This window comes from Diospyros lotus, chromosome 7, assembly GCF_014633365.1.
Source record: "Diospyros lotus cultivar Yz01 chromosome 7, ASM1463336v1, whole genome shotgun sequence".
Lineage (NCBI taxonomy): Eukaryota > Viridiplantae > Streptophyta > Magnoliopsida > Ericales > Ebenaceae > Diospyros > Diospyros lotus.
This window is the reverse complement of record NC_068344.1, coordinates 32,035,515-32,058,387: the sequence shown is the minus strand read 5'-3', so window position 1 is coordinate 32,058,387 and position 22,873 is coordinate 32,035,515. Positions and strand designations below refer to the sequence as shown.

Sequence of the window (22,873 nt, the reverse complement as noted above, 5' to 3'; positions counted from 1 at the left end):
TCTTTTTTCCTTTCTCAGCTGTTTCACCTTTCTCACCATAACTCTTAACTGATCAGAGAGAATAAGAAGAGGAATTTTATATATCAGTCAAGCTGGAATACAACTAATAAGAAGAGGACCAGGTTTGAAGAACAATGTTCTTCATAGTTAAGTAGGGAGCATTCTCATCTAATTTGGCGTGGAAGAACCAAGCTCTGCAGACCAGAAGGGATTCTGGTCTTGGAGAAATGCTGCTTCAGAGCTCTGCTTCAACCCACTGTAAGTATGGTCATCCTTCATCGTGCCATATTTTCCCTCCCGATGAGAAGCAAAATGATTTGGGTGACTATTTTCTTCATCGTCAAATTTTGCCCATCTTCTTGAGCTGTTCTGCTTTCGCAGATTTCCCATTTCTCCGACATGTTCCTTAAATTCTTTTCTCACCACATCCAGCACGACATCGCCATATCGATCACACCATGACCTAAACTCCCAAGGAAAAACAAGAATTGTAGAAGCATGAACAGGGGAAACAATGTTGATTTTCAAAGTAAGAATGTTGGCTCACTTGGGAAAGAAGTTTTTCAGGTCAGCCTTGTCAACTGGGAGCCTGGTTGAAATAGCTTCAATTTGATCGTTTCTGATAAGAAATAAATCACACACAAAATAAATCTATGAGCAAACATGAACTGTCAAGATGAGTGTTCAACAGAAGAGCTTACGAGAACTGAAGATTCGGGTTTTTAGCATTCAGCTCAATCTGGATTCGCGACAGCTCCTTCTTTATCTTCTCTCCCAAAACCTTATCAATGAAGAAGTCCGATGGTGAGCCATTGGAATGCAAGTTTTTCTTGATGTGTTTAGTGTTAGGCCCCTCTCCAATGGCATTATCAACAAGCTTGAATGCCTCATCGTCTGATCTTTCAGCAAGAGGCAGAGGAGCTGTTTCATCCTCTGGATCACTTCTCTTCCACTTCTTGAACCCATCAAATCCCCAGTTTTTCTTCGCCACTTTGGACAGATTTTCTTCAGAACTCTGCCCCAGATTACTACTTTCATGTCCATCTCTTTGCTCCCTCTGAAACAGATTCCTGAACGGCTTCCTCTTCGCCTTTTCCCCCTCACTCCTGCTCCCTACCTCCATGGACCCCAGTGGCAAGCTCTCTGCCATGAGAATAGACCGGGTTTCACTCTCTCTCTCCATCAGATGACTATCCCAGAAGGGGTTTTCCCTGGAGAAACAGACTTCAGGATCGATCAAAGCCTTGTTTTCCTTCCCTTTGACAGTTCTATCTGAAGATGATGTGAAGCCAAACATCGATGCTGCTCCTTTGATCTGCTTCATGGCTGAACTGGGCTTCGATTTGGTTTTTGAGCTTGAGCTCTCTCGAGTAAGCATCCGTTGCTCATCCTTCAAGTCGATAACTGACCACTCTTCCTCTGAACTCTGTTTTGGCGCTGCAACTACAACATCTCTTGCCTCAATCTCAGCTCCCTGAACTGCAAGTCTCTGTAACAAAGGCCTCTTGGACGAGTGGTACTCTTCCTCTGATATACAATTTGCATATAGCAATTCCTGCAACAAAAAACAACCAAAAGATTGAATCTAATTTTGACTTTACAAGCATCTAACAATCGTCATTTTCGGAACTTGAAGCTGCAACCAAAGATTTCCCAATTTTTAGTTTCAAAAACAAGCCAAATTATACAATGAAATCAAGTACTCATCAAAGAATCACCTGCAAAGAAAGCAATCTATTGATGATGAACAAAGAATAGCTTTTGGTACCACTTGTTAGGATTGGTTGGGGTATAATTGTACACAAAAATCATAATAAAACAAAACACAAAATCTTGCGTGATTCGCCCTTAATGTTTATGCTCAAATTTCCACAACAATGAAATAATCCACTGTGTTTTTGTTAGAAAACCACTCTAAAATCTTCACTCAATACAATCTTAGTTTCCACGACAATGAAATAGTTCACTGTGTTTTTGTTAGAAAAAAAAAAGTATAAAATCTTTATTCAACACAATTTTTGCATGGACAAACTAGAAACCATCTCACTTCACACAAGTCATCTCCCTAGAAGATTATTTCTGTTCAAGCAGTAACAGCAAGTGCTCACTTAAATCAGTCAAATTGTTTCACAAAATCAATCAATTATACCCATTCCGGAATTTCGCCATGGTATTCAGATTATTAACCCACTATACATTGACAGAATGATCCAATCAATGAGCTAAAATAATAATAATAATACAACTATCACTGAGCAGCAGCAAGCTGAGCTCATTGTTTCCATCATTTTCACCGATCGATTCCAATTAAGGAGAAATTTAAATACCCACCTGCAAGAAGACCAACTTATCTCTGAGAATCAGAGACTGTTCATGCTCGGCCGGCGAGACAACCAGAGTGTCGAGAAGGTGGCACCGGAAAGCCGAGACCTCCTCCTCAGGCAAGATTCCCTCCTTGCAAAGACCCATCAGCTTGAGGATCTGGTGAAACGAATCCTGCTGCCACTTCAGGTTGTCGGACTGTTGCTTCGAAAGCCGCTGCTCCGCCGCCACGATGGCCGGCAGCCGCCGCTTCTTGAAGGAGAAGGGGATGATGGATTTGCAGAGGGTGGTGATGGAATCATGGAGCGAAGTGTAGTACGTCGGAGTGTATGAAGAACTGTACACCATTTTGATCGAATCCTTTTCAATTTGTTCCAAAAATGGATTCGATTCTTTCTGGTTTCTGATTTTCAGAGCTCTCTTCTGAATTGATTTGTGAGATCTGTAACTTTTTGTGTTTATATTGAGCTTTCTTTTTTCAAGAGTGTGATGGGAAGTCTTATTCACCAGTTTTTGAATTTTAGATGTCTTGAAACGGTCACTTGGAACTAGCCGTTGAGGCCATAACGTTTAAACGGCGTCGTCTGCTATCGTGGGCCTGTTTCTATTGGGCCCAAGTCCCTTGAAGCAAAACCGGGCCCATTAAACTAGATTGAATTTTTTTTTTCCAGGTTTCTGTTTTTTTTATTTTTTTTCTTGTCTCTTTCTAACGTACAATATATATCCAAATATCTTCATTTTTTTACTATCTCTTTTTCAATTTTATTTTAATTTTTAGAAATTTAAAATTGAAAAGATTGTCAGATTAATATTGAAATTTAATATTTTTAATATATTAAAGTACAACTATATATATATATGTAATTTGTTTATAAATACTATACATTATTATGAAAAGATTGATTAATATATTAATTCCACCTCAACTTAAATAATAATAATAATAATAATAAAATAGATAGTGGTCTCTAGCTACTCTCTTGAGAAATAAAACAAATGATCGACTTTAGATGATTGGAGAGAAAAGGAATACGTGTCAATGGGATTTGATACACAAGATGACTAAGCAATTGAAATTTAAATCAATAGAAGACAAGGTACGGTCACCCCATTATCCATGTTAGTGGGTGAGAGAAATGCCATGCCGACTTTCGCAGTTAATGGATTTGTGATTCGTACATGCATTGCCCTTCTTTTTCCCCCTCCCAATGTAGGATGAGGTTGCTAATGTCTAATGATTTTTCATATAAAATTTATCTACATTGCTAGTATATATATATATATATATATATATGGTCCACCCATATCACAAGAGTTTACCAAATTGGTTTATAATTATGGAAATATTTTTTATACTAGGATCGGTAATGATGATTTGGGTATCCATACAGTGAGCATTTTTTGTACCAAGAGAGTCAGAAAATTATTAAGGAAAAAAAAAATAACACCCCCAAATAATATTGCACATTATCTAATTTACAGAGTTTAGAAACAAAAAATAAATTGGCATGTGTTTTTTATTTTTTATTTTAACGTGGCCATTAGCGAAGTGGCATGCTAAAATCCAAGCAGCTTTGGGCCCAGTGGGGGAGAAAGTTGGATCATTGAGCAAATATACAAATTCATGTGGGCACCTGGAACTGATAGATGGTGATCGCAGCTCCAATACACATCACTCACTTCTTCTCCTCATTATCATTAATGCCCAAGAATTGAGTGAAAACAAACAACTCTTACTCTTAGTAGACATTATCCTTCAAAATTGGGCTATAAAGTGATCACTATATTAGACATGAGCTAATTTGACCTATATATTATAGAATAATGATATTTGTGGAGATCAAATAGAATTCGTTATTATTTTTCTAAATTATCTTCGAAATTGGAGGGGATTATGCATTTCTCGCAAAAACAAAAAGAAATAGCTATTTCTAGACTCCTATTTTGTTTTCTTTCTTTTTACCAAGTTCGATTGCATGATTAAGACTTGATACGAAGGTGTTGCTTAGTCAAAGGCACAGAGAAACTTGCCAACGACATGGAAATTACATGATGATTTTCATGGAAACAATATTATTGATGGAAGCAAATTTTGGAGCGGATCGTTTTAATTAGTTCAAGATCCCCATTCTGCAACAAGGGCAGTGGGAATTGCTCTGCAGCCATGGGAGGAGACACCTGGAGTGGAACCTGTGGGGGCAAGGGAGGTTGACAAGGCTCTCACCAGCCTTGAATGCCTCCAAGCAGATGGCACACTCGTCTAAATATTGGTTTATTGCGGCTAATTTCCAGCCCAGCTGCTTTGCCCAGCTCATCAACTTCCTTGGCTTGCTGCTCTTCTTCTTGTTCACTGATCCAAACACCTCCACCTGCAAAGCCCTTGCCACCATTGTTCTCGACTCTATCCACTTCAAGCTCTCCTGGCTTAATTATTATAATTAATTGAAAACACAAAGTAAGTAACTAATTATAGGAACCATGCATCAGCGTCATCCACTTTGCATTTCAGAAATATCAGGTTGCTCACACACTCTTCACAGGCAGGAAAATGATCCGTTCTTTTGGGTGAAAATTTTCTAAGAAGAACCCACCAGATTAATTATCAAAAGGTTTAACCATATCATTTTATGGACTTCCATTAATAACCCCAGTACGGCAAATTTCTTTTTTTCCCTTTATTTAAATACCTTTTGGCATCCGATTTTTTTTGCGTTCTCAGCCTCTCATCTAACCTCTCCTTGGCTTCTCTAGCCACACATCCCAGCTTGTGGTCATCTTGATAGGCCTGTTTGGGTGCGCTGCTCCTTTGCTGTTTAGTTTGTGAAAATCAAACCCACTTTAGTGACATTTCGGTTCAAGAATTGCCAAACAAGGACTACTCCACAAGAAAAACAGCGTAACTTAATTGCTTTAAGAAAGCAAAGTCAAGTTCTTCTGTAACTTCAATGGCTAGGGCCGTGTTGTTTTAAAAAATTTATTTAGAGGAAAAAAAAAAAGAACGAAAGAAAGAAATAGTACCAGAGAGCTTGAGGAGAGGTGGGATTCATGGCTGCTAGCGTAGAGGCAAAATGACGACCGCCTCGTGCTGAAGTGCCCCGCCGTGCCCGGAGACTCCGACCACCCTCCGCTCTGGTGGAACCGCCGCCTTCTGGCACACTCCACTCCGGGGAGCATTCCGGCCATTGGAAACCACAAAAATTCAAAGAACAAAGACGACCTATATATGTATGTATATATAGATATATATATATGGATAGATATTTATGAATCTATGTGAGCTTCATATATATCTCTATGATCGATCTCATGCAGAATTCTATGTTTTCTGATTCTAGTACCTTAATTTGTTCTTGAATCTGGGTCATGACGAGAGGAATAAAGAGGAGAGGAGAGGAGAGGATAGAAGAAATAGCAGCGACAAAGTGATGGAATCCAAAGAAAATGGGAGAATGGCATGGCATTTAATTAATTAGGCATAACTGGAGTATTGGGAGACAAATGGGGGGACCATGCCACTGATGATTGAGATGCAGTTTCCTTCCATCGTTGTCATATATTCATTCATTCATTCATTCATTTCTCTCTCTACATCCATCACTTTCTCTCTCTAACAATTATTTGCAGATAATATACGTGGAAAGAAAAGGCCAAATTAAATTAATCACATAAAAGAGGAACATCAAATTAAGCCTGATGACAACTTACCACATGATCATGATCCAAATCATACCTTCCTCGTCAGATTATTTTATGAGATCATCACGAAATCATGTGTATGCATGTGTTACCTACTGTAGGGTAATACTTCTTGTCTTTATATAAGTTTTAAGATTTAATATTTAAATTTAATAAATAGAGTTGTAGTCGAATCAAGGTTGAATCGAGTTTTACTTAATTCAAACTTAGCTTGAAAGTCAATTTCTATATTCAAACTTGAATTTTAGCTTGGCTCAATTCTTAAAACTCAACTCTAGCTCGAGCTCGATTCATGAGAACTGAGCTCAACATCAGCTGAAGTTTGGGCTTTTCAATGAATTTGTTCTAATCAAAATATGTTATTTTGGTTAAATTTAATTTTTTATTTTATTTTATTATATATACATATACTATATTATGTTAATTGAGTATATTAATATTTATAAATTTCTAATCAAATATATTCATGAATTTTAATGAATCAAATTTTATTGAGCTTATTTTTAGCTTTTTCATAAATTGAGTTTCAAAATTTGTTTCAAATTCGATCCGTTTATCATAATGAACAAAAAAAAATAATTTTTTATTGAATTAAACATCAAACCAGTTACGAACAGCTCGGTTCATCTATGATCATATTAATAAATTTTAAATTTATTTTTTAGGCTTTATGTAATTATCATTATTACTAATTGCATTCACAAGGTAAAAGGACTAATAAAAGTTGTCAAAAGCATGGACGGTCATTGTGTATAAATAAACCAGATAATGCTTTACACACGTGGCTAGAGACCTCTCGACATGTCAAAGTGGTCAAACTAACTTTTAGCCTACTGGAACAACCTGCCCTTTTATTTTTTAAAAAAATGTTTAATTTAAAAAAATATATTTATAATAATTTTAAAATGCAAAAATTTGTAAAACATAAATAAAAATTATATCAAACATATTTATATTTATTTAAAAATAAATAAATACTATGCAACAAAACATAAAATGAACAACATGGGTCATATAATAGTCTAATTTTGAAAAAGATTTCAATTCTAACTTAGAATTTCTAAACGACAAAAGATAAATAAAGTAATTGTGCATTGAACTTATTCGGTGGTGTTCTCTTTATTTCAATTTTGAGTTTTGAATTTATTTTTAATTTTGTGTTTTGAGTATTTATTTTAAAATTTTTAAAGACGCGTTCTTTTTTTTATTTTGAAAAACTATTTTTTAAAATAGAAAACTGAAAAATACGTTTATTTTGAAATTTTAAGAAAATTTATTTTATAATATTTTGTTAAATAAATTTGATTTCAAATAAATTATAAATATTTATTAATACATTATTAATTTGATTCAAAGATTTAAATTATCATTCAAGAGATAATTGATTATTTAATTTTAAAAATGAAAGAAAGTAATTATAAATTACAAAATAACATAACATTATCACAGGTATAATCCAAAAATTTAAAAATATTTTTAAAAATATAATACAAAAAAATTATATTACATATTTAATTTAATAATTAACTAAAATAAAACAAAACAAAACAACCAACAAATCAAATCGCAAAAGGGAAGGGAGAAGAGTCGCAGCAACAAAAAGAAACCATGGTGAAGGGGAGGAGATGCTCGGCCGTTCGACGGTGGCGGGTTCAATGCTAGGATTTCGGTCAACTACGGTGGGTGGTGGAGGGCCAAAAGAGAAGAAAGGAGACGGGGGGTGATCAATGGCGGTGGGCGGTGGCGTCGATCTCGATGCCAGGGTTTGCGATGGAGGGCGGTCGACAGCGATGGTGGCGACGAAAGCAGTTAGCGACTGTAATGGCGATGATGGTGGCGGGCCAAAAACTCAGAGACGAGAAAGGAGACGGCCGGCCAGAAGCTCAGCAATGGCGGTCGACGACCAGAAAAGGAAAGGAAAAAGTAGAGAAGAGATGAGAGAGATAGGAGAGGTGGGGCTCTGCAGTCGGTGGGTGGGTGGGGTTGGATCCGTTTTCCGTGTTTTGGCATTTTCAATGTGTTTTCACTTAAAACGCCCAAAACAAGGTTTCCTTTACAATTTTTTTTTTTTTTTTGTTTTCGAAAATGCGTTTTTGAAAATAGAAAAGAAAATGCGTTTTCAGTGTTTTGAAAAACTGAAAACTCAAAACGGGTTGAAAACACTAAAGAGAACAGGCCCTTAATTTTTCGTGATCTATATATATATATATATATATATTTTTTAATTTTAACTTCCTTCCAATTTAAGAAGAATAACATGGGTCATATCTCAAGTTAGAGGAATTAAGTTATCCCATTTAAGTTAGTTAGGCTAGGTGGAACTAATGTTTACCTATCTAACGTCAATAGTATGTGGTTGTGTTAAACTAGCTAGGCTGGTCAATATAATACAATTGTTAAGTCCAGTCAATTTACAAGTAGTTAAACTCATTTGACATCTTTATATAGGTTATGATTAATTAGTTTTATTTCTTCAACATATAAAGGTTCATTTATAACCGTTTTACTCTTTTTTGAAAAAGGAAAAGAAATTATATATATATATGTGTTGTACGGATAATTATATATAATTCTTTAAATAGAGTAAAACAATCTTGGGAGACTACTAAATAATATTTGGGTCACAAAAATATCTTAAAGCATATATCTATAAACAAATAACAATAATTAATAAATTAAAATTTATATAATTAAAGAATAGGCATGGACAAATCAATTATTATTGTTGGCCAACTATGAGTCTATGAGAGCATGGGTGAATGACAGAATGAGGGGAACATAATAAATAATAATAAAATCAATTGAAGAATCTGATATATTGTATTATATGGATCATACAGACTCAATGAGACCTGGCCCAATAGAGGCCCCAAACCTCCACCTGCCTTCCAGCTCAATCTCGGCCCAGCTTCAACCTGTAGCGACCATCATTATTATTGGTCTCTTAGCGCATGACCACTCAAGAGAATAGTGAATTGGGCTATTAATTTTTTTTTAATTTTAATAAATATTTTTAATTAATAATCTTATTAAAAAATATATATTTGATAAATATAATAAATTATATTTAAAATTAATAATAAATATAAACTATAAAATATAACAAAAATAAATATAATGACTCACGACACAATTTATACTATTTCGATGTCTTCATACATACCTAGTCAATTCTCATAAGGTTTAATCACCATTGGATTCTACTAAAATAATTTTATCAAGATTTTCACACTATCTCATCTTGAAAACTAGATACATAACTAAATTATAACAGATTCTAGACAATCACTATACCAAGATTTTCTTTCTATCTTACCTTGGAAACTAGATTTACCTAGATTTTAATTATTCTAGGAAATTTATACAATCCACAATCTTAATTTAAATGTTATAAATAATTTGTTCACACTTGAACACAAATAAGCAATTAAAAACAAATTATACAAGACAATAATATTTAAATAAATTTGTAACCTCAAATGGAAAATTTTGGATTTGTCATAGAAGATTTGAAAAACTTTTCTCCTCTTACCTTGTGGCTCTTCGGTGGATATGCAATAATATTTTGAAAGTCTCGGATTGCTTGGATGCTTTACTTGAGAGCGTTTGAGAGTTTTCAGGTGCTTTGGATATGCAATGGAAGCACTTTGATGCTCAAAAAATGAGTTTGGAAGTATTTATAGCCATTTTGGGCATTTTTTCAATAATCAAAAATCTAACCGTTATAGTATGAAAACTTAGTATAGTTTAAAATTAATATGTGCACTCAAATATCCAAAAGCACTTGTAGATTAGCTAGCAAGGGAAAGTTTGGATAAATAGGAGATTTTGGGTTCAAACCCAATCACACCTAGTTGTTAAAATATTTTTTTTAGATACATATGATATAAAAATATTATATAAATTAATTTAAAATATATTTAAAAAATATTTTTAATAGAAAATAATATTTTTGATAATGCATATGCTATGAAAAATATTTTATAAATTAATAAAAAATAATTCCGTAGAAAAATACTCTTTTTATTAATCACCAAAAATATTATAATTTGTATATTACATTTTTTTTATTAATTATCAAAACTTAATTAATATGAACAAATTGACTCAACAATTACTATTGCGTACTAACACTCTCACGTCCATTATAAATCCCATTTACATTCATTGCAAGTTCCATCTGTATTCATTGCACCTCCATCAAGGAGTCTCGTCAACGTCGAATATCACAGTCCCATCACCTTGTGACACCTAAGACAAACATGCATACAGGGAGACTCCATCTTTTCTCATCTATATAAACAAGTCTAATCACATGTTAATATATGTTTTTTTTAGTCTATCAAGATTCTGCCAACATCATTCCTTACTTTATTATCGGAGTATTTTTGCAAGTGTTGCCTGCCTCCTTTTCCAATCACCAGAATCAGTTCCGACGTCTCAAAATCTCCCATTTGACAGCCCTTTAGGCCTGAAGGAAGAATATATATACTTAGAACATGCAAGATTCGAGAACATGCAAGATCCGACAAGATGTTGTCACCAGATCTCATGGACTAGTTGAACAACTAAGATGCATCAGGCATCACATATTTGTTGTGAGAGATTGGTTTTGAGAATCTCTCATAATTCTTTTAAATTATTCCCAAGATATCACTTAATTAAGATTTATTATATACTTATTTGAAGAGTGAACTCCCTTGAGCAATGAAAGATGTTTGTTACGAGAGATTGTTAACATCATGTGACTTAATCTATTTAATGTGAAATAATGATTGGACACCGAACAATTGAAGCTAGACTTAGAAGATAAAGATGTCAAGACGAGACCTCCCATCATCTGACCCAATTTAAAAAGCCCGCATCATAACACCGTGGTGTACTCATCATGTATCCATAATTATGGAATGAAATGAATGATTGACGCATACTTTTCGTTACGATATTAAAATAAATAAAATGGCTAGGCCGATCGATTAGCCCATAACATGGAAGGGAGCCAGGGCCCATGATGTGTATTCTATTTGGGCCATAATGTTCTGATCTTTCAAGCCCAGTCCTAAAATTTTAAAAATTAGGTCTCGATACCCGTGATTACTGTATTTGTACGGATTTATTTATTTATTTATAAAGCCGTTTTATGATTACGAAATATTTTAATTAATAATATCGTGACTATCATCAGCGAATTATATGATTTCAATAGTCTTAAGCTTTCACGTGGTGGCAGAAAAAGGCGTCTATCAGTCAAAATCGAATTGAACCTTCCTTACCTGTAATCATGTCACCGAAGGAAACTTTCAACCTTCCAGTCTGACTCATTAATTTTGACTATAAGCACCATTGCACTCACTTACTCTTATTAATTGATAATTGTATACATTCTCATCTCCACATGTACAACATAAAACACACAAAATATTTATACAATTTTTTAGTATAGTTTTATCATTATTTAATTCGAATTAATAATCTTAAACCCTAAAATATCTAATATACTATTATCTTAATTTTAACAATTGTTATATAGAATTGGTTAGACTTATGTGACGTGACATGTGAGGAAAACGCCACTACAATACCTTGGTTTTCGTGAAGAATTGATGAGCTGTCTGACTGGTTAATAATAGAAAATGAGTGACCACATGAAAATCCACAAAAATATACCTCGTCATTACTAGAAGCCGTATGTTATTTGTGGATCATATTTGTACCATTCAAATATATATATATAATTTAGGAGATTATATGGTATTTAAGTACATCAAGTCTTTTATACGAGAGAGCATTTCATATGAGCTAAAAAAATGCATGATGCTACTGCACCCAAAATATAGGTTAAATGATTAGATTATGATAAGTTGAGATTCATATTAATAGATCATAAATTTTTTATTTATGATTTATCTTTTATGTCGAAATTGAGGACATAAGTAAGGGATCGCACAAAGGCAATAATTTTAAGAATACATAACGTTGTCTTAAGGCACAGGTTAAGCGATTGAGTCACGATAAGTTAAAATTTATACTAATAAGTCGTGGGTTCGATTCATTACTTTGCACAATAAGATAAAGACTCTACCTGCAATTTATTTTTTTATGCCAAAATCGAGAATACAAACAACAAAGGACCACGCAATAATGATAATCTCGAGAATGCAAAACGCTGTTTTGTTTCACTTGACTTTTTTATTATATAATATATTTTTTTATAAGTTAAAATTTATTAAATTTCTTCAAACTTTATAACACTTATATCTTTCTAATTTTACTTTTGACTAATAACACATAATTTTATTATTATAAATTAATTAAAAATAAAAATATCAGACTTGCCCTTGATCGGACAAAACTAGTGCCAGCTAATTATTTGAGAAAGAAAAATAAAAAGAAAATGTAACCACAAGTTCTAGTTAGTCTTAAACCAAGCAAAAGCTATATTTAACTCCAAAAATATATAAAAAAACAATTGATACATAAATTAAACGAAATCAAGTTTTATCTTTAAATCATAGAAGCAAGGTAAATTTTTAACTTTTGAAATTAAAAACATAAATATAGTATTTGAAAATTTAATCAAAAACTGTATTTACTAAGAAAAATGAAGAACATTTAATCAAAAATCATATTTATTAAGAAAAATTTTAATTAATTTTTTGGAGATTACTTTGTTTTTACTATTCAAAGATAAATTCAATAGTTATGGATTAATTAATTTTTTTACTTTTATAAAAATGAATTTAAATCTAAGTAAATTATATGAAACTCTCGTATACTTAGGATGATCATTTTTGCATGGCCCCCATACTTGTGCTCTCGATTATATCAGGGGAGGTAAATCATAAGTTGAACCTTTAACCCTTACACAAGATAAGAATCGAACTCGTAACCCACTGCATTAACACGAATATATTGTTCATCTAATCACTCGACCTATAACTTGGAGGCGAAACTCTCTTACACTTAGATTTATGTGTAACTTATCTGCTTGTACTTTTGATTGTATTAAAAGACTCTCTTAGATTTTGAAAATGTTGTAATCATTCACCATCTATTATTATTATACATTATTTTGTGTAATAATCTACATACAAAATACAAAAATTCAAAATATTATATATTAAATAAATACAAAATTTTATGTTAATCAACTAATAAATTATACAAAATTCTATATAATAATAACATATGGTAGCTGATTATAATATTTTAAAAGCATAAAAAGATTTTTTAATACAATTGAAAGTACAAAAAATAAATTACACATGACCTTAAATATAGAAGAGTTTCATATAATTTACCTTTCAAATTTTATTTAGATTTGGAAACTCACTAGGGAAACAATGGTTCACTTTCTTTTTTATTTTTCTCTCTCAAATTATCAATTGACATGATTTACTTCATTTAAGACTATGTTTGATATTTTTATTTTTAATTTTAATTAATTCATAATAATAAAAATTATGGGTAATTATTTAAGATTAACTGAGATATTGTAATGATTTTTTTAGCAGGTAAGTATAGTTTTTTAATAAAATTAATGTCAAAGAGAATTTTTAATAAAATAAAAATAAAATTAAATAACCACAAATTATAAATTTTTTAAAAGTTTAATAAACTTTGAACCCTTTTTATCATATTATTATATAAAAAGCCGCTATGCAATTGATTGCTTTTGTTGGCGTCCCGGCTGCGGCATGATGACGACGGAGCCAGCCTTATCCTCTCAATCGAGAAGACGTGGCGAGTTGAGACAAAATGATGATGATTGATTGGCAGCGAAAAGAAGAACAAGAAAGGAGAACAGATCCAAGAGAACATTGGTACGAGGGCAAGCCGTCCGTCCATGGTTTTCCCCGACACAAACCCACTCACCTTCAACTGATTTTACTTTTACCCACGTGCCCCGCACATGCATAGCACCACCGCATCATAAGCATAATATTTTTTATTTTTTTGCAGAAATGGTAGATCGAATCGTTGGTCATCAGTACTTGATGATGAACGATCAGTACTTGATGATGAACGACCAAGATGGACTCTCCATTCTAGGGGAAAGCCATTTCGGTCTACCATTTCTTAATCTCAATTATTGTCCACAAATAATTCATCGAAACATAAATAATTAAATTAAATCATAGGGATGTATATAAAATGATTCAAATCATAAAGAATTGAAGTAAAATTTATCCCTTTTTCATTATTAATGACATTTTATAACCCTAGCAAGTATATCGAAGATGTGATAATTATAATTCAAAATTCTTTTTATTTGTGATTGACTTTCTTAATTTGACTATGATTATAATGTTGTCAAATTTAATTTTATGTGAAATTTATCTCATTTAGAGAAATATAATTATACATTATCTTTTGATCAATATATGATTTTAGATCTATAAATAAGTGTCCAACTCACATGAAATTAGACACAGAATGTGTAAGTCAATATCATTTTTATATTATTAATATTTAGTTAGTGATATTTTATTATTTTTGTCCTTAATTTTTTTTAATTTGAATTTTTTACATTAAATTCTATGTTCATGTGTGGTTAATTAATTTAATTATGATTTGTTGTTAATCTAATTTCGTAACAAGAGATAAATTTAGTTTAATTTTCTCAATCTTTTGACCATATTAATCATCGGGTGACCTCACCAAGCTCTTATCCATGCTAGTCATTTAACCAAGTCTCTCGCTTTAGTCTCTCAAAAGTCTTTCATTTGGGTCTCTCACCCTCAATTATCTCACGAGTCATACTTTGTGACTTATTTATGTGAATTTTTTTTTTTGATAAATTTTTAAACTTGTTTATTTAGATTTGGGCTTATCATTAAGTATGGGCCCACTTTCTTAAACACAACACTACCATTTAAATTTACATAAAATAGGCTTAAATTATGTAAACTAAATAAACATAAAATTAAATATAAAACAATATTTCAACTCTAATAAAAATTATACACATTATCACAATAACTTTTTATCTTCAACCAACTTTATCAAGCGTTGGTCATTTACTAAAAGTTCGGTATAGCATGTTGTGGTTATCGTGCAGTACAACGACAAAGAAATCAATGAGTCAATAAATGACTTTCTTTTACTTATTTTGAGTTGTAGAAATAAAATTTATTTAAAAATTTACTACAAGAAGCCATAATTATGTATTTAAATTTGAAATAAATTTAAAATGTTCATATTTGACGTATATAGACATAGGACATATTTTAAACACTTACTAAATAGGTATACAAATGGGTAAATGAAAGTAGCCTTGATAAAGTAATATTTAATAAATAAGTATAATATTATATTTACTAATGTTTAAAAATAGATAATAAATATTTTATTAATATGTTGTAAATATATAAAATGGCTAAAAATGATAATGAGATATGAATAGTTATTTTGAAAAGCAATATAATTATGAAGAGAGCTTAATATAAGAATAAATAATTTACTAATGGTTGTAGATTTCATTAAAAGTTGTTGTATTTTTAAAACCAAAAAAAAAAAAAAAACATGAGATATCTTACTTTTGCTTAAAATTAATTTAACTTACTTTTTAAAAAATAATAATTATGCTTTAAAATTATATCTATTTTCCAAATGGTATTTAAAAAAAAAAATAATCAATGTAATTAAAAAGGGGAATCACGGGGAGAAGATGAGTTAATGCCCAATGGGTGGCAAAACTGGATTGATAAGCCGCGTTCCAAACGCGGCCTATCCAATTGTCTATACAAGTAAGTATAAGCCATCCCAGAACACGCTCTTTTCGTCACGCCCCCCAACCTACCCCTCTCTCTCTATAAATTTGTGCCGACTCTCGCTTTCCGTGAACTACCTTCGTTCTACCATGGAAGACGAACAGCGCAACTCGCAGTCACAGTCTCTCAAACACAAGCTCAAGCAAACCCTCTGCCTTTCCTGCTGCTTCCGCCACCACCGCCACCACGACGACCGCGACTCCGATGAGCGGCCGGTGCTGCTGCGGGCGCCCTCGATCTGGCTCAAGTCGCGGGCCCAGGACCTGCCGGAGATACGAGACAAGTGCCGCCACCTAATCAACCGGATCGGCGGGCAACACCACCGCCGGTCCTCGTCCTCGGCCGATTTCAGGTACGATCCCCTCAGCTACTCCCTCAACTTCGACCGAGGCTTCGACGACTCTCTCCTCGACGAGGCTCCCCTCCGGAACTTCTCCTCTAGGGTTCCGGCTTCGGCGCCGGTGGCGGTGGTTCCGGAGGCCGACGGCGCGGCGAAGATGGCCGTTCCAAGGGTCGTCGCGTGCGTCTAGCGCTTGGCCGCAGGGTTTGATGAGGTTGCGGTGGGTGATCTGGAGAAATTGCAAATTGGATATTGATAAGCGATGTTTGGCTCTAGCTCTGCGACTGTACTGTACCTGGATAGGATATTGTGGAGTTTTCGTCAGCTTGTTTTTGTGTTGTTTGGAAATTGAATTACCCATCCGTGTATATAATAAATTACGCAAATGCAATTGAAGTGTTAAAATGGATTCAACATCAAATCTGATATAACTAATAACAAACACTATTTTGGGAATTTACTCGGTTGGATCGAAATTGAGAATTTGTTGATTTGGTCACAAATTAACTCCCAACTCCCATGTGGGTCTCTAGATGATGGTAGGAAATAATATTATTTATTAGTTTTGGATCTTCAATTATCTAGAAACTGGTATTTTTTAATTAAAAAAATTCAATAATCGTATATTTTTATTTTAAAAATACTATTCCTAGTTATTACAGAAAATAATAATAATTCCCAAATATTTAATTATAAGTATTAAAATTCCCATCCTTGAGTTATTTCTCTCTCCTGCTCCACATCAAACTAGGCCTACTGCAATAAATTCAACCTACCTGTCACACCGTGCTGCCAGCCCCAATCCTAAGTTAAATTGTAAGGCAGTTTTAGATAAAATTAGTAAAATTAGCTTGTATTAATACATAATTAAAATAATTTTTAGATTAAGATATAGAATGTAAGATTGTGAAGTATTTTAAGATTTTTATTAAATTATTTTTTAAATTTTTTAGAATATATTAGTGAATATATGTGTTTTTTTTTAAGTAATATTTATTAATCAAGATATATATAAAAAAGGGTAGAGTATAGAAAGCATTCTAAATATAATTAATTTTTATTGTATTTGTTAAATTTATCTAGTAATTTTTAAAAAATAAGTTACATGAGTTTTTATAAAGATTTTTCTAGATAAATTTATCTTTTCCTCCTCTCCAGATAAATTTATATTGGTTCTTACGGATAAAAAAAAATGATACATTATTCAGTGTATTTCAAAAAATTTAACAAATAGTTTGATAAAAATTTTGTAATATTTTTTAGTCTTATTTTGACCATTTTATACTCCGATCAAAAAAATATTTTAACCTTAAATTTATATAACCATATCTTACTCATTTTAACAAATGTTACCTTATTTATAAAGATCAAGATAAATTTATCTGAAGAGGAAAAGAAGTAAACTTATCTAGAAAAATTCAAATAAGAAGTCATGGGACTTCTTTTTTAATGGGTTACCATATAAATTTAATAAATATAATAAAAAATATTTTTATTTAAAATATTTTTTATATCTCATTTTTTTAGATATATTTTTTGGTTAACAAATACTATTTTAGTGAAACATTTATCACACACGTCAGCCCATTTCTAAATAAAGTTAGCTACATTTTTTCAACAAATATAAGATTATAAATTTGACATTTTTTTATATACACCTCTTAATATTAATATTAAAAATTATTTCTTTTTACATGTCGAAAAATATAATTTCAAATTTTCAAATAAAGTTAACTACCTTGATGGAAATACCTAATTGAGGAGGGCGGGGCAAGCAATTAATGGGATTAATCTTATTTAACAATTTTGGTTCATATAATATGGATGCCAATGAAAAAAATATATATATTATAAGACTTTCTCAATAAATTGGAGTGATCATTAGAAGAATAAGGTAAAAAGGATGTGGGAAATATCTAGCAATTACTTGAATTAATCTGAGTGTGGCCAAGTTTGGTGACTTTGATGTTACAAGCAAGAGGAGAGTGATGTACAAATATATATGTTAGATATTAATTTGTGGGGTAGTCTTCGAATCTGGACAAAGTGAGTGGGGGAGTGACATGACATTATTAGCTGAAGGGCTTATCCAACCTTGCTTTAATTTTCAATGCATTGCCTAATTTGTTCCTTCTTCTCTCTTTATTAAATTAAATAATTATGTTCCATTGGAATAGGCCCAATTTATTGCCGGTTGGGCTTGACTGTCAAACCACACTTGCTTGGTTGGTCTCGTCAAGTACATGTAATAAATAATTCATAAGTTACATCCTACACTAAATAATTTAAGTTGATATAATTAAAGATTGGCATCTATCCCTTTTGTGCATATAACCAATGTAGTACATCAATTATTATCCAAGCATAAATTCATAGCTAAAGGTGGGGAATATTATAGAAAAGAAAAAAGGAAAGGAAAATCAAAGAATGTGACACCAATTTAATTTCTTTCCAACTTGGAAGCATCCAAATGAATGGACCCAAGCTGTTTCCTTTCCTTTTTTTTTTTTTTTTTCTCTATAAAGAAAATTTAATTTCAAATACTAATATTCACTCACTAATTAATCTTAATTGAGGCAATTATTATATTTTATATTGTTAATTAGTATCTGATACAAATTTGAAGGATTCGGAATTAAACCACATTCACCTCCAAACACCTAACAAAACAGAATTTTAAATCAATTATACAAAACATTGATTTCAATTTGCGTGCCCAAAAATGCATGGAGCCCACCACCCATGCACCAAAACCCAAATATTGGATCTTTAATAAAACTTTAGAAAAACAAGGATTAATAAACAAAATGATCTTCTTACCAATTTTAAGGATAAATTCCACGTGATTACTTTGAGATTTGGCAATTAGGCGCTACCACTAATGTGGCTTAATTATTTTAAGGAAAAAACATAGTTAAGGGTGTGTTTAATAGCATTTAGTTGAAAAAGAAAATATTTTTTAATTTGCATGAAAAATAAAAATCACCCCCACTAGATGGAATATTTCGTGAAAAATATGCCAAATGATGCTTTAATGGTTGTTCTATGGAATTTAATTCTATGAAAAATATAATGTATCAAACAACTAACATGGAATTCAATTCCTTGGATAAGATATTTTTCATATATTTTTCGTACTATCAAACACACCTTAAGAGTAATTTGTGCCTCACGAAAAGTTTGTAGTATTTTTTAAAATCATAAAAGTAATTCGTACCTTTTAGCTAACATCAGAGATCTAATATCTATATCGTGTGAAATTTATCAATATTTTAGGTTGCGTTCTCTTTACTATTTTCAAGTCATTTTTAGTTTTCAGTTTTCTAAAATAATGAAAACGTGTTCTCTTTACTGTTTTTAAAAATACATTTTTGAAAACAAAAAAAAAATTATAAGAAAAACTCAAGACAACAAAAAATTATTTTGAGTGTTTTCATAAAAAACAAACTTTAAACTCAAAATACATTTATTTATTTATTTATTCATTCATATTTTATTATTGTAATGAAAAAATATTATAAAATTTATTAACTTTAAAATATATATATTTTAAATAATATATTAACATTAAATATTTATAATTTACTCAATAATCAAATTTATTGAATAAAATATCATTAAAAAATATTTTTTAAAATTTTAAAAAGAACGTGTTTTCTAATTTTCTATTTTAAAAAATAGTTTTTCAAAATGACAAACAGAACGCGTTTTTAATTTTCTAAAAACAAATTATCAAAACAAAAAATTAAAAATGAATTCAAAACTTAAAACTGAAAATTAAAAAATGAAAAGAACTCAACCTTAATTTTTACGACAAGAGATTTCTTAACATCGCAACAACATTAAAAAAAAAAAAAGTACCTTTAATTAGCATGAAACCAACAAGATTAATTACTTTATTTTAAGTCAATTGTGGAATCTATTTGCCTTATCCTTGCATTTTAATGTGGAAAGGAAAAAGAGATATTTCGTCCCCTCAGACTTATTAGAAGAATAACAATTTATGAGATGATTAGATTTTTTTTTTTTAATATTAAGTAAAATTATACATGATGTTTTTGTGTTTTTAGAAGTTACAAAATTTCCTTTTTTAACTTGTAAAAATTGGCATCACTTTGCCCATCACATTAATTAATTATTATTATTTAATTTTTTTCCCAAAATACCTAAAATGGTCATTACATTTTAATTATATGAAAAAAAAAAATCATGAGGTATTATAAAATTATTATTGCAGTATATATAGTGGCACATGCGGGCTAACGTTTTCAAAAACATCGATCAAATTATTAATCAATGGGAAATAATCCGGCTCCGCCGCCGCCGCCGCCGCCACAAATAGTGGTAATTCGGACGGAGCCGAATCCCATCGACCCGATGTTCCTCCGCATGATGATACAACAGTTAGTCCATGAAGCCATTAATAAGCATTTGGGTCTGCAGCGCGAAGGCACGAACGGGAGTAGCAAAACGAACAACATGGAAATAGCAGCTCCGCAGATGAGGGGCCAAGGCAGTACCACGTTGGCGATGAGAAATAGCGAAGCCATGCAGATGCAGGATAGGATCCCGGACGTAGGAATCCCGCTGGAGCTTCGTGACAGACTCCTGGACCGGGAAGAGCTGACGAGGTACTTGGAGATGGATATTCCGCCGGAGGCCATGCCCGCCATCACTGCCGCCCTCACCGGGACCGGCCTCCGAGGCTGAAGCCACCTACGTACGGCAGTCCGTACATCGCTAAATTGCATATACGCATATACGTACGGGTAGACGGTGGGTGGGACGACATCCCATGCGTTACATACGCAGGATTAATATGTTATAAATATATATATATATATAGGTACTGCAGCATCTGCTTGCCTTAGAATTTAATTACCTGTTTGTAATTGTCGCTGCTGTGCTTAATTAATCCGTCATCATATATATGTACCTACTTACTAAATAAATGCATGACAAGTTTATGTGGAAAATTTAGATTTACATCTTGCCGTAGGTTTGATGGTATTTTTGCCTCGTGAAAAGTGTTTTTTTTCGGTTTTGATTTTGGTTTTAGTTTCGGTCTCAGTTTCGATTTCGGTTTCGGTTTCGTTTCTGGTAGCTAGATAAGGGAATTGGAATTAGAAGTGTGCAGTGAAGTAATTTTTTTTTTTTTATTGGGAAAACAATAAAAATGGATGGAATGAAAAATATTTGGTTAAAATTTACTATATTTCTTCGAAGTACGAAACTTGTTGTTTATATATAGTTTTATTTTTTGAGTGAGAACCCCATTTGATATTATTTTTGACCAAAAATGATATTTACATATTAATTAAAAAATAAAATAACCGTACTGTCTCGATTAATCTTAAACAATTATACATAATTCTATTATTATTATTATTATTATTATAAACTAATTAAAAATAAAAATACCAAACTTATTCTTAAAGTAAATGAATGTAGCGCTAATTGATGATTTGAGATGAAACAGTATGGAAAAATATTGAAAAAATGTAACTACTAGTAATATAGTTAATCACTCTTTAAACCCAAACAAAACTCAATTTGTATAGAGAGAAGTGCAGAAGTCATTCACTCCATAATCTAAGTGATATCTAATTTGTCTTTGAATCAAAGAGATAAATTAGTCACCAATTTATCTTTAAATTGTGAAAGCAAAGTAATTTCTAACTTTTGAAATTAGAAACACAAATATAATGCTTGAAAATTCAATTAAAATTCATATTTACCTAGGAAAAAAAAAAAAGAAAATTCCATGAATCCTGTGTTTGAAAAATCAATCAAAAACCATATTTATTGAGGAAAAAATTTGTAACGACCCGTAAATCATAGTTTAATTTAGTTAGTAGCTATTGTGTTGATTTAATTTAAAGAGAATATTAATCAACAATAATAATAATATTAAGTGTAAGAATAAGTTTATAATCAAGCATTATAATAACAATTTATTATTAGATTAAGGAATTGGAATGGAGCAGTGCGTGAAGTGCTGGAAATTAATAAAGGCAATTCAAGTTAGCAATTAAATATAAGTGAATGTGTATTATATTAACAAGGTGCTTAGTAGATCAAGTGGCAGGCGTGCATAAGGGCTGGGTTGTGGACTCAGAATCGAGCTTGAGGAAGGGCTGCACTGTTGTTGATTTTGCTGGAATTTAATTCCAGCCAATTGAGGGCCAAAACGATGCCGTTTGCTTAAGAGGCGGTGGCCTCCAACGTTAGTCCAAGCAGCTGCCACGTGGCTGCTTCCCAGCCACCCCTTTTTGCCTTATTTAAGCCCGATTTCGGGCGTTTCTTTTGCTCAAACAGTGAGCAAATTTTGGCAAAAAATTCAGCAGTGCGTGCGACGTAAATCTGAGAATTTTAGGGCTTCAAAAATCGGATTAAACTCCGTTTAATCCATGATTTAATTATCCAGGTATGTACTTCAGCTAGTAATTAATATTTTTTGGGGTTGAAATTTCATTTGGGACCCAATTTTATTAATTTTGTCTATAATTGGAATATTACAGTTTGTATAACGTTGACCGCGTTTGGTCAAATTGAGCCTAAGGTTATCTCCGGAAAGGCAAGTTCTTTATACCCTCATTGTCGATTCTTTCAATGTCAATTTATTTGACCTCCCTTCATTGGTTTTGGCTGTTAATAAATTATAAAATTTAAACGGTGTGATTAATAATTTAATTTATTAACCTAGTTTTGAGGGTATTATTCATTGATTACCTATGGGGGT

General features: G+C 31.9%; 3 protein-coding genes across 3 annotated transcripts; 1 reads left to right on the top strand and 2 right to left on the bottom strand.

Annotated features, from left to right (window-relative positions):
* Nucleotides 1–59: 59 nt before the first annotated feature.
* On the bottom strand, nt 60–2,801 carry LOC127806791 (uncharacterized). The gene is made up of 4 exons (XM_052344306.1): nt 2,332–2,801; nt 702–1,555; nt 548–619; nt 60–463 (listed from the first exon to the last, which is right to left on the bottom strand). Exons 1-4 carry the CDS (start codon nt 2,668–2,670, stop codon nt 169–171), a joined length of 1,560 nt encoding a protein of 519 aa, XP_052200266.1. The 5' UTR covers nt 2,671–2,801; the 3' UTR covers nt 60–168.
* A 1,522-nt stretch (nt 2,802–4,323) lies between these two features.
* Nucleotides 4,324–5,768, bottom strand: LOC127805931 (probable E3 ubiquitin-protein ligase RHY1A). Its single transcript, XM_052342779.1, has 3 exons — nt 5,341–5,768; nt 5,010–5,131; nt 4,324–4,746 (listed from the first exon to the last, which is right to left on the bottom strand). Exons 1-3 carry the CDS (start codon nt 5,503–5,505, stop codon nt 4,434–4,436), a joined length of 600 nt encoding a protein of 199 aa, XP_052198739.1. The 5' UTR covers nt 5,506–5,768; the 3' UTR covers nt 4,324–4,433.
* Nucleotides 5,769–15,771: 10,003 nt separating this feature from the next.
* LOC127806478 (uncharacterized) lies at nt 15,772–16,589 on the top strand. The gene has a single exon (XM_052343814.1). It carries the CDS (start codon nt 15,881–15,883, stop codon nt 16,319–16,321), a length of 441 nt encoding a protein of 146 aa, XP_052199774.1. The 5' UTR covers nt 15,772–15,880; the 3' UTR covers nt 16,322–16,589.
* Nucleotides 16,590–22,873: the final 6,284 nt, after the last annotated feature.